The sequence below is a fragment of the Mastacembelus armatus genome, chromosome 24 (genome assembly GCF_900324485.2).
Source record: "Mastacembelus armatus chromosome 24, fMasArm1.2, whole genome shotgun sequence".
Taxonomy (NCBI): domain Eukaryota; kingdom Metazoa; phylum Chordata; class Actinopteri; order Synbranchiformes; family Mastacembelidae; genus Mastacembelus; species Mastacembelus armatus.
Window position 1 is genome coordinate 18,437,559 of NC_046656.1, and position 12,630 is coordinate 18,450,188.

At 41.5% G+C, this 12,630-nt stretch overlaps 1 protein-coding gene across 3 annotated transcripts; it reads right to left on the reverse strand.

Moving 5' to 3' along the window:
* Positions 1-386: 386 nt before the first annotated feature.
* LOC113137653 (single-minded homolog 1-like) lies at positions 387-10,669 on the reverse strand. Of its 3 annotated transcripts, none has more exons than XM_026319472.1 (12): positions 10,472-10,669; positions 9,293-9,723; positions 7,835-7,917; positions 7,653-7,742; positions 7,381-7,489; positions 6,874-6,959; positions 6,309-6,508; positions 5,939-6,045; positions 5,629-5,776; positions 3,139-3,295; positions 2,627-3,011; positions 387-2,183 (listed from the first exon to the last, which is right to left on the reverse strand). In XM_026319472.1, the coding sequence occupies exons 2-12, from the start codon at positions 9,465-9,467 to the stop codon at positions 1,441-1,443; spliced, it is 2,283 nt and encodes a 760-aa protein (XP_026175257.1). In that variant the 5' UTR covers positions 9,468-9,723; positions 10,472-10,669; the 3' UTR covers positions 387-1,440. The 3 variants fall into 3 exon arrangements, with proteins under 3 accessions (XP_026175257.1, XP_026175255.1, XP_026175256.1); XM_026319470.1 differs by having other exon boundaries at positions 2,627-3,014; XM_026319471.1 differs by having other exon boundaries at positions 2,627-3,014; positions 10,443-10,669.
* Positions 10,670-12,630: the final 1,961 nt, after the last annotated feature.

Sequence of the window (12,630 nt, forward strand, 5' to 3'; positions counted from 1 at the left end):
TCACCATCCTGCTCCCATAAACATTCTGCAGTAAGACATCTGGTTTCTAGTGTCGCTAATAATATATGGCAATCACATACAGTATAACTGATTGTTCCATATGTATTTATGTAGCTTGTTCATGATGGCTGAACACAGCTACATACAGCAGTTAAGAAGTGTGTGTGTGTTCATTCAGCTCAGCTTCGACAGACAAAAATCAACACAGATGAAAGGTACGTTTGCAACTGTATTCAGATTTAAGAGACTTTTTAACCAATTAATAAATAATCTTGTCACTTCTTATCCAAAAGTTCATTGTGTAATGATATTTACATCATAAATTAAATAAGAAACTAAAGACATTTAACATGTTTTAGATAAATTTGTATCAATCATTTGAACCCTTTAGGTTGTCATGGCTAAACAATCAAAACACTCTTGTTTTTGTTAAGAATTTCAGATGGATTTTAAAGCATATTCTTCATATGGTAATAATTTGGGTTAAGTGAGGTAAAAACAGGAAAAATTATACTCTGATATGTAAACAATTTCATTTTAGCCACGACTGTACGGTGATACATACAATGCTGCTAATTAGAGGCTGTGGGGAGACTACAAATGAGGTGGTTTAGCAGTCTGTCGTTGGGCTCTCGACAAGGGCTCTCACATTTACAATGAAACAGTTCACCCGCATATTTTACACTCTTACATATCAGAGACATTTTCATTTTCTGTTTTTCCACTTCATTAATTTAATGTCGGTGTAATCCAAACACCATAACTAAGTTTAATGCCACCAGTAAAGATTCTACTTGGACAGAGAAAAATGACACATACAGAAGAGAACAGCCCACTGACAAATAAATACCAGGAAACACTGACATCTTACAATAGTGAAACGTTGCACTTCATGTGTCAAACATTATGCTCTGTGCAATGGAGTTTTCAGGTGAATGGGGCCATGGAACAACACATTTTCTTACTGCGTTTGGAAATAGCGTCCAGGACAGATTAACTCACATGGGCAATGATGCATGAGACGTTTGGAAAAGAAACACTGGCTTGATGTTTAACCAGACTCAAAACTTGGGTCGCCTTTGTAGGGAGGGGAATTCAGTTCACCACCATTAAAATAACACTTTATTCCTATGGAGCAAGCCTCTGCCCTGCCAGTTGGCTTACCAAGGGGTAGTTCTTGAACACTACTTCTTTACAGTCTTGGAAAAACGTCCTCTGATGACAGAGAAAGTAAATGTTATGATACAAAGGCCTGACAAACACGAATTGTGCTGAACGAGCCACAGAGGGCATGTCGACGCAGTGCAAGTACCTTTGTATTCTATTTTTTCACTGTCTAGCCTTTTGTGTCAAGCACCTGGTCAGCGTTGCACGTGCAGACAGCACCAAGTTACTGTAACATCCTCGTGTAGAGAACAGGACCTATCTGCACCAGATATGTCAGCTCCCATTGGTTATGATAACTGATGTGGCCTTGTGTCCCTGCATCTGCTCAGCCTGCATCCTCACATGAGATGCCACATCATACTGGACTCCTCCACAGGCCAGGCCTGAGTAACTCCGCAGGTTTTCCGGGTCATACAGGTGCTCCAGGGAGTACCCAGTCAAAGCATAGGCTGTTTGCCTATCCAGTGGCTGCCTCTCCTGGGTTGGATAGAGCAGCAGGCTCCCCTGGGGCTGTGAAGGATGCGGGGACAAATCCGTCTGCATGTAGTCTTTAGTGAGGGGGAGACCCGACCTAGGGATCCCATCAGAGCTGGGGCTGCTGATCCGAGACAGAGAAGCAGGGCTGGTGGTGTTTTCGTCATTGTCATGGGGGCCAAGCACTTTGACACTGTCCCGGTGATGGAGGCGTTCAGGGGGGAGGTCAATGCTGGGGGCTCCGGGGCCACGACACACCACGCTGGGCATGGTGAGCTGGGAGTGGTGGGGTAATGAGGACATGAAGCAGGGGCTGTTAGCCTTTGTGAGGCCAGAGACATCCAGGGGAATCTTTTGTTGCTGCAGACGGTTCTCTTCCTCCTTGATCATCTGCTGCGTGGCGCGGATTAGGGTCTCCATCTTACTGGGCTCTCGTGGACTTGCCTGGAAGTGGTCACCATGGTAACGCTCACCTGAATCACTGTTGGACCCGCCTCCATCAGGGGAACTCACTACACTTTCTTCATCCCAGTGGCCCCTTCCTGTAAGCAGAGTTCAATGGCCACATTTCAGAACACTGAAATAAATGAATTACATTGTGTTGATAAGTAACTCCCTTCTCTCTACATTTACAATATGTAAAAATGCCCTGAACATGATCTTTATCGTATCTGTCATGAGGTTGTTTGTGTAATATGTACATTTCTGCTTTAAATGCATGTAGTGTTGTGGTTTGTTACACTGGATGTCTTGGCAAAAGCGCAGTGGGGGATGTTTCACTGTTTGAAGATGTGAAATGTGAAATAACTTGGCTTTCCATCGCAGGCAATTTTTGAACAGATGGTAGCAATCGGCACACTGGCATAAGACAGCGTAAACAACTTAGCATGTCCCTTAATAACATTTGGAAAACAGCTACCAGAAGAAGCTAGGCCAGAGCTATTTTCAGAGACAGATGGTCTTGGTCTTGACCCTAACACCTCACCATGAATGGCTCCATGGTATGATGTGATTTCATAGCCCTCGCTGTTCTCTGCTGAAGCTTTCGGCAATGAGAGAACAGAGCGCGTGGCGTCCCACCACATCTCTCTCCCCGACTGGGGGGTTCCCAGGAAATAACGACCACTCTGGCACCGGACACGGTCACAGGGGGTGGTGTGAGGATGTGCTTGGGCATGGGCAAGATCATCTTCTGACAGACCCAGGCCGTAGCACAGGGATCCTGGGTCTGGATACAGTCGGTAGGCACAAGATGCCTCTGCAGCCTCACCGGGATCCAACAGTTGAGGAGATGCAGAGTCTGTCAGTGGACTCCCTCCCCATTGGCTGTCTTGGTCTGACTCTGAACGCTCTGGATTGAAAGCTGAAAACTGCTGGACAGAAAGAAAAAAAAAAATCACAATTCAGAGAGTTTGTGGTTTGAACATCTTTCTAACAATTAAATCTGCCGAGAATCTCTTTTCTGGTTTTAGCTCTGTAAAACAGGCTGTTTATTACCTGTGGGTAGGGTGACACTCTGGGTTTGGCCTTCGTCTGAGTCAGACGTGACTTGGTGCTCTTCGCGTCCTCTGTATGACTGTCGCCGTAGGGGAAAGCTGGCTTGGTTGGGCTCATTTGGTCCAAGGACAGCTGCATGCCCTTATATTCAGTTTCCCTTTTGACACAAACAAAATATATGTTAGTGATAAGAATATGTGTTTTAAGCCATATTTATCCAGGCTGTGACTCTTTTAACTATGTTAGTGACGTGGCTCCAGGGAGGGGAATGTCATCCAGTCTACCACATGTGTTTGATGGATTGCTATAAAATTTGGCACAGACATTTGTGATCCCGTCAGGATAAATTCAAATAAGTTGATCCTCTGTTGCCATCATCAGGTCAAATTTCTAACTTGGCGATTTTTTTGACGTGTGTCTAAATTAAAACTAAGGACATTTCCTTTACCCTCAGCTAAACTGCTTGTTTGGTGCTAATGCTAGCAGGCAAACCAACTAAACTAAAGTAGCGGTAAACATTGTACCAGCTACAAAGTAGCATGTTAGCATTGTGATGATCACATCACAACACTGCTGTAGACCTTTGTTTTTCTATCAACATGTATGCATCTCTACTTCCCTTTGGTTCATATTAATATTTTAGGTACTGCCTATAGCAGCTTGATGTAGGTATTGATTAGCATTAGCCAATACTGAATACAGATAACTGGAAAGGCTTGTTTTACAAACACACTTTTTATGATGAGGAGGACTGTGTGAGGACTATGAGAAGTGAAAACAACGTTTAAGATACATTCAGTATATTTAACCTCCCACTTCTGAGAAAAATCACAGACACCCTGAAGAAGGTTAATCATTCTTTTCTGCTGTGCAACCATTGCCAGAAAACTACCGGATAGCAACATGTGTGCACACACAGACATGTTCATGTGCATACACACACTGTGCACTGAAACTTCTCTGCAGGAGTCTCATAAAAAAACAGTTTTGAATGCAGACTGTGCATATAGCATGGGCACCATCTTTGACATTTTAACCCACTGTCCTGTGGCTGAACTCAATCCAAGTGTCACTATCGAGGGAGTGAAAAGGCTCCTGTGTCAAGTGTTCAGCAAACATGAGCCTATTCTTAACTTATCACATCCACAGTATGTAATAGCAGCTGCCTGGCATTTTAAACTCTATGGCCCGTCCCTGACCCTCTGCAGCCAGCCTCTTTAATTTGACTCTAAATATGACCTGTTCTTTATGTACAACACCTTAGGGGGAAAGGCTGTGTTTGGATAGCCAGTACACAGTGTGAATGTTATTTGCTCTTGCAAGTATAGTAGTATAGTATTGTGTTGGCTGGTTCTGCATCCTATCTGTGCCCTGGCTGACTTATGTCTGAGCCAATAATGTTGGGCCTTTGTGCAAACTCAGCTGTGTTAGTCGAATTCCACCTCGGGGTCAATGTCAGAGCACCTCATGCCTGAAATATCTGAAATCTTGTTGGGTTAAAATGTTGTCAGGGCAGGTTGATTGAATTGGTGTTTGTTTTTAATGCTATTGTTCCTTTCTTTTTTTTATTGCATTCTTGCAGCGTGTGAGCTTTTGGATTCATCTGTGTTAGACCTCATTACGCGTTTGGGAATTCACTGCCATTTTAATGTAGTTACTTTGTTTTCTCCTTACTGCATTGAAGAAATCAATACTTGAAGTGTAGGCATATGCATGCATGCACGTACAGACACTCACACAAACTCTTCATCACACGCGTAGGACACACACACACAGAAAGGTGACATGTGGATCAGCCAAACCTAACGAGGAAAATCCAACATGTGCTACAGCTATGAGATAGCTATTGATTCCTAGTTCACCATTTGATTGATTTTGCTTTCCTTAGAGTGCAGATTGATGGTGACAGTAGAGATTTTTTGATGGGGTTGAACCCTGATGTTTGTCTTTCTGTCTCAAAGGGTCTTAGTGTGCTTTGTGCTCTCATAACACACAGCTGCCTGGGCCCTGCAGCCTTAGTATTTGGTGGATTTGTACAGCGAGGCTACAGAGGGATAAAGGGAAGGATTTCTCCCAGAGACAAAGGCCCATCATATCATAGGATGAGCTTCAAGCATAGATCCTAAGAGTGTGTGATATTTTACTTAATCTAGTTAAATATTCAATACTGCTCTTTCAGCAAACACCATTAAAAATGAAACTGCTTTTAGACTGGTATAGTTCCATTAACCTTCTGTTACACTGCTTTCACATAGCTGTCATTACAGGGACTTTAATCCACACTGCAAGAAATAACAATAATATCTCAATATCTGAAAAGAATGACAATATGGAATTCATATAGATTATTGAAACCTTTTCCATTAACGGAATTATCAATATAGCATTTACCACATCACATCACTCTCAAATGAGTCTGTGTATTAAAATCAACTCTCTTTAGAAAGGCTTCCCTCAGGGTTTAGGGTGCAAATCGTTAGTAAGACTCACGTGAGGACGTAGTTGACACTGACGATACAGTGAGGTCTTGAGGATCGGCTGTTGTGGACAATTGTGGCGTAACTCTGGACCCAGACCCAGCCTCCCTGCTTGGCCAGGAAACGGTAATACTTAGTGGTGACTTGGCCTTTTACCAGCACTGAAGGAAATAAAAGAGACAGACAGAAGACAGAGATTTAGTGACATACATGTTTGTGAGGGTGTGAGACATGTGATTGCATGTGGTGGCTGCAGCAGGTTGCCTGAGTAGCTACTGTAAAAAAAAAAAAAAAAAGCATAATAGATCAGTCCTGTAACTCACAGAGGTGGTGTGCACAGCGGAGGTGGAAGGTGTCACAGCTGTGGACGTGATGGTACAGAGTTTTCTCTATCAGGTCCTGGGGCTCATAACCAGTCAGCTCTGCTACCCTGGAGGGGAATTAAGGAGCAATGTTAAACATATGCTGAATGATTCAGTGCTATTTCATATTTCTCTGTATTCCTGGAGGGGAAAAAAATGGATTTTGTTTGCAGGCAACAACATTTGCCCCCAAGGAGATTTTCGAGCAATTTTTAGAGGATCCATGGACGACCCATGAAATAACGAGTATCACTATACAAACCAATTATTGTAACAACTTAAATGCTGAAAGAGAAACAGATGTGATCTTGGCACATGTTGCAGTTTGTACCTGGAGTCTAGGAAGATGAGCTTCATGTCCAGACTGGCTCTGAACATAAACATGTTACTGTGCAGTTTGATCTCAGTCACAGCGCTGGGCGGCAGAGAGTGTCCCACAGCCACCAAACCCACGTTCTGGTAGCAGCCCTCAAAAGGTGACATGTCCAAATTGTACTGACGGATCTTCAGGTAGCCGCTGCAGTGGATAACCTGAGCCAATGGAGAGACAGAAACTAAATCACATATTGGCCTACATGACATGGATTCAAAAAACTGTGAAAGTTCATAGCAACATTTGTTCTTATTAAACTGGACTATACTATTATTATTAAAACACAACCATAGGCTATATAAATAATATAATAGTTTAATAAAAATCTTACTCTGAGCTGAAGTATCTATGACACTGACATTATATTATTTTTTTCCTTTTTTGTCTATAAAGGCATGGAAATCCATTTGATAGTCACCCTTTTTCATTCAATTACAAATTAATTAATGAATTGCACTTAACTACTTTGTTCGTTAATGAAAGATTTAATTAGAAGTAGTTTGTCAGTGACGAGGCTTCGTACCTTGTAGCCACCACTGGTAAGGCCTGCGTTTCTTTTTGCCAACACGCATTTCATCCGTAAAAAGAAAGAACGCTCCACTTCATATTCTGAAGGAAGAAACACATTTTTAACTGAGCGGCTGTAAAAACATAATATAATAATATAATAATCGCTAAGTGTTGCATATTAAAATATGTTGTCTCCTAAAGACACTGTGACGCACCGGTTGAGTTCTAATGTCAATATATTTCGGTAACAACGTGATTACAAAATAAATGTATTTTTTGAATAAGATAAAATAAATATAAGTATTAAAAAATATTAAGCGATTTCTGTCCATTCCCATCGGACAGAAAACTCTGGCGCAGACGATGTGCAGAAATATAAAAAAAATCTGCGTAATATTGAGAAACACCCGCTGAATTGATTTAAATAATTTGCTGGTTGTGGACAGTGATTTGTAATGAAACTGTAAATAAATGAAAATTCTTTGCGTATGGAAAACTTCAGAGAGGAAAAGTCTTTTACCTTGGACGAAATGTGAGTGGTAGGGCTGGTGCGGCGTCAGGACAGCGGTCATTTCATCGTGGTCGGCAGGATGTATATATTCATAAATACTGTTCCCAGTCAACTCTACCTGTTGACAATAACTCAGGTAATGAACAGGAAAGGACTGCGATGGGTTTTTATTTGCAAGAGCTCGTTCAAGACGAAGTCCCCTTTGTAATGAATGAGCTTGAAAGTGCAGTGAGAATGACAGACATGCAGAAACATGGAAAAATGTGAGGGCGGAAACGGACCTGAGACAGTCCTAAATGGACTGATGCTGTCTCTGAAATGTACATTATCTTCCCATCTGGAGCCACAACGAAGATGAATCCGTCCAGTGTCTGCAAATAACCGACAGGCTGCGTTACCTCTCGACCTGATTTCACATATGTCTTCTACTGCTACTGCTAATGATGCGTTAAGAATAAAATACCTGCAGTAAATGGGATCCCAGCTCTCGTCCGATAGTGTCCAAGGATCTTGTTCGACTTGTGTGACCCCAAGCCTCACCCAGACCTGCACACAGGGAAACAATGCTGTTTGGCTGCTGCGTCACATTATGGCGTCTTTTTTATGAATGATGAAAAAATATGATACTGTATTTGTTGTAAGGTCGTATAGGCTAAATCAGGAGAAATGACAGAACCTTAACATGAAAACATTTTATTATTTTAATTGTATTATTAGTAGTAGTAGTATTATTATTATAAAATTAAAATAAATATAATTATTATTATTGTTGTTTTAAAAAAATCTTTTTATGGCTCCCTAAACTTTCCTGAAAAAAAAAACCAAATAATCTGTGAGAGCAGCCACTGTTTTCAGTTTCATCAGAAATCTCATGGAGCTCGTCTGTCATCGGTAAATTAGGTGTCCGTCTGTCCTGCTGTAAACATAAAGGAAAATATGCCTCTGTCCGTCATGTAGACTAATGTTCCGCCATCAGATGAGAAGATGTGAAGGAAGACGAAATAAAAATGCGTTTTCGGCTGAAAATGTTTCCAATACAAATGTTGCCATGTCTGTATAGAGGCTGCATGTTTTTATTTGGTCTTTCCTTGGTATTTTATGTTGCAAGTTATAGCCTGTACATGGATTTAGGATTTGATTTCATGGGAGATCATTTGTAATATTTCATCCAATACGACAGGTTGGGTTGCTTGTGTGTGTGTGTGTGTGTGTGTGTGTGTGTATATGCGTGTGTGTGTGTGTGTGCCTCCTGCTTACATGGCTTTAGGTGATTAGAAGCCGCGCAGAGCTGTTTTTATAATTGCTACGTCTTGTTCTCAGTCACGCAGTCACAGACGCCTGCAGAGACGTGTATAAAAGATGGAGGCAGATCGTCTCCGGGACATACTGAATTAAAAACGATCATAATCCATTTGTAAAGACTCCCTGTAGATCAACTAAGAATAGCTGAATTATATTCCTATAATGTTTCCGTATGGGTTAAAGTGAACCTGCGAGTCTTCTGTACTTACACTGAATTTCATATTTATTTTATATTTTTCTTTTTATTGTTTATTTATTTTTTGCTTTAATATCTTTAACATCACTACAGTAATAAATGATAAAGGGAGGTGCTAGTATTTTATTTGCACTGATAATAGCGTAATAAGTTTTTAAAAATAGATTTGATCTGAATATTATTTATTTAAGTGAATAATATTGAGTCTTGGACTCCTGGTTTGGATTAATTTAGCTCTGCCCCAGGATACTGTATGTCTCTTATAATTTGATGTTTTATTTCCTATGGATTTAAAATATTTAGTTCCACACTTCTCTAGCTGATGAAAGAACGTCCTAATTATTTATTTTAGTACTGAACCATGTGAATATTCAGACTAATCTAGTTCCACAGACTCAGCAGGTCTGAAAACTAATCGCTCACCCTGAGGGAAAACGATTCTCATCTTCAGGTAACTTGTTGTCAGTCTTATAATTGAGGCTTTGTCTAGCTGAGAAGTGATGGCCGACGGTAAAGGCAACATTTTGGCCAGTTCGTAAAATTCACTGTTCTCCTTTTCCCGTCTAGTCCTTGCGGCCGTTTTGGATTTCTCCTTCATTTCGGCGCCTTTTCACTGTATCCTTCCTCGTCTGGGGCGGCGGGGCTCATTCACAGCAGCTGAGAGGTCTGACTGATTCCGCTCCACTTGGTCTCCTCCTCATTCTCGTTTTTATCAACTAGGAAAAAAAGCAGCTGGAGTTTGAATATAAGAAGTCAAAGTGTGTGAATATCCCTGGTAGTCCTGCTGGACGTGCGTCAGTTCAGGCGGATGAAGTTAAACCTCCAAGGTGTCGTCGCCTGCGTCCATCCATGACCTGTAAAACACAGGAAGAAAAGAGATTTGTGCCATATGCGGTAGGAAAAGCATCATTGCATCCAGGCCTGCATTTACACCAGGGCCAGACATGATGCAAGTGGCACTTGTGTTATTCTGGTGGAGCTTTGCCTGATCCAGGCCTGCGAGAAGTAAAAACCGAGCGCGACAGATGAATTTACTGCCCTCACAGCCTGGATGTTGTGAAGAGCAACAACAGCCGCAGATAAATAGCAACAACACAACCGATACAACAACAATAGTTAATTTAACGACATGAAGGAGCAGCCTACAGATGTATTCAAACAGCTGGCTCACTGACAGGTCTGTCCTGACTGTCACTCAGAAATGCATCGATGTCTTAAATGGATTCATGCGCATTTTTCAAAACTTTTATAAGACAAGATGTTGTTTAAAAAATATATATATTTTCTAATTTTTATGCGCCTTTATTGTTAAGGCTAAAATAATTTATAAATGAAATAAGTCTCCATGTTATTTTTTTTTTCTATTTCTTCAGGGATCAGAGAAATAAACAGCATCCCTGCAGCAGAATGGAGGAAATGACATTTGATCCAACTCAATTCCTGAATCGTGTGGAGCCGCGTTGGGTCAAACGACTGTGACATAATCTCACCTCCGCGCCGATGTTTTATTACTTTTTAAGAAAATGTTAACATCCAGCTCTACAGCTGACAGATATATTTGCAGTATTCCTACCCGTGCAGAGATACGCTGTATTTTCTTACGTCTGAATCGATCCTGTGGCCTTACAGCAGCCTGGTGGGAATTTCACCTGTCCTGCACCGGGTTCCCCAGTCGTCCCCAGTTAAGTTTGGTCTCAGCTCCTCCTGGATTTCCACCTGGAAAGGCGAACGGGCCGTGCGCTGCATACACCTCTGCAAATTATCAGAACGCGCAACGAGTAGACTACCATTCGTGCCCAACAAGCCTCCTCTTCTCAACTATCTCAATGTCCCTCTCTGGAGCAGCTAGGGACCCGCCCACCGTGTGCCCACCTCCCTCTGATTGGATGGAAGCGTTGAAAGTCAACGCTTGATTGGACACTTAACGTGGGCGTCAATTTGGTACGGCAAGGTATGCAAGGCACTTCTCAGACCTGATCTCGCTGTGTTTTTGTCATTAGCGTGGAGATCATGGATCAAGCTGAAATAAATAAATAAGGCCGTATAAACCAGCAAAGCAGGGGAATGTTGTCCAGGTTAGGGGCTAAAATGGCTCTAAAGACCTTTGCTGATTATTCAAGAAAAATACCCAGAATAAAACAAAAACAGATGTTACTCCGTTCATTTCAACATGATCAAACCATTTTCATCAGTCTACATTTCATAGAATAAAAGAGAGTTTTGTGACCAAAACGGAGTGTTGGTTTCCTCTGTGGAATTGCTCTTATTCACTTAGAAAACTACTAAATATATCTAACAATTTTTAAATATTTACATCACGACAAAAGCAGCCTGTGTTTCCTGATATAATACTGGTAAAAACCAAAAAACGCAGTTCTTCAAATACTGAATTGATAATTTGCAGAAACATGAATAAAAGGTAAGATGCTGTCAATGTTAATCTATGGTGCTGCTGCTGCGATCTAATAAACAGTCTTTTACTAACACAGCAAAGCGGAAATATAACTTCTGTTTACACGGTTTCACCGCTCACGTTAAATTATCACTTGTTCAGCAGGTTTCTGCTTTTGTTAAAGAGGAAAGATTAAAAGGAAGAGACGTAGTTTAGTTATTAAACTCAAACGTTGACATTGCATGTGTAGGATTTTCTTGCACATGCCTGATGATATTTGTAATTTCGTCTCTCGGGTCATACAGGCCTGTATAGGCTGTATGTAATTGTTCTTTAAAGCTGAAGGCAGCACAGTTTACGCCCGATGAGAGAGAGAAGTGGACGCGACTATATCCTGCAGTAGGTTGGTGTCCGTCAAACACATTTAGCTGAGGATTAATTTCCATGGTGTGAATCAGATGAGAGCGCCGAGGCGCATGTAGTTTTTTAATTAGATACCGGGCCGTTCAGACTGGGGGAGGGGGGAGGGGGTGTTAGAGTAGCGGGCGCGGTGACGGGGGCGTGGACGCATGACGGTGAGCTCATTACGCACGTAATTAGCCCTTAAATTGATGCTGCATCCTGCCATAATTGAAGATTTTCCTGCTGCCTGGGAACACATTTCACTGTCTCCTTCCTTTTGTCTAAGCGCAGGCGTGTGTGTGTGCGTCTGTGTGTGTGTGTGTGTGTGTGTGTGTGTGTGTGTGTCAGGGAGTAAGAGAGAGACAGACGGAGAGTGTCTTATCTAAATGGCTTTTACAGGACTTAAAATTAGCCCTACAAGGCCTTACCATTCCATTATTTTCTCATTTCTGTCAGATCAAAAACAGCAAATTGGCAATTAAATGACAGGCCCAGATGCCAGTTGGTCTCATGTTCTTCCCTAAAAGCAAAAACATGTCATCGCATCCACCTGATGTAGAGGTATTCCTATTTTGTACACGAGCTCCCACAGGTCAGAGGTCACCCCAGTGAGCTTGGTTTGTTATTCTCCTCCATGTAAATGATTTGAATCCCATATTTTTCCTTTTTCTTTTAAAACAATCAGTCCCCTGGTAACATTCCAACAAGTCATTATACTCCAATTTGCATCACTTGTCCCTACTCTCAAATACTCTCACATGTACTGAACTCCTATCTTTATCGTAATCACAATACAACCCATTCCACCAGCAGGCGTCCCGGATGATCATAAACACACTTACAGTTTTGTTTGGTTTTTGCATAACTAGTTGCTTATTTTTAGATAATACTGTAGTTTGGGTTAAGGTCTGTGTTGCCTAATTTTTTTTTTTTTTTTAACAGTCTAAACGATTGTAGAAGGCAGTTT

Bases quoted from the DNA above. Each gene is read 5' to 3' on its own strand.
- LOC113137653 (XM_026319470.1), bottom strand. From the start codon at position 9,467: ATGAAGGAGAAATCCAAAACGGCCGCAAGGACTAGACGGGAAAAGGAG. The intron at 7,918-9,292 runs GTGAGCGATTAG...CCCTGTGTGCAG, and splicing joins GAGAATCGTTTTCCCTCAGG to GTCTGGGTGAGGCTTGGGGT. The intron at 6,960-7,380 runs GTAAAAGACTTT...TTCTTCCTTCAG, and splicing joins CCACTCACATTTCGTCCAAG to AATATGAAGTGGAGCGTTCT.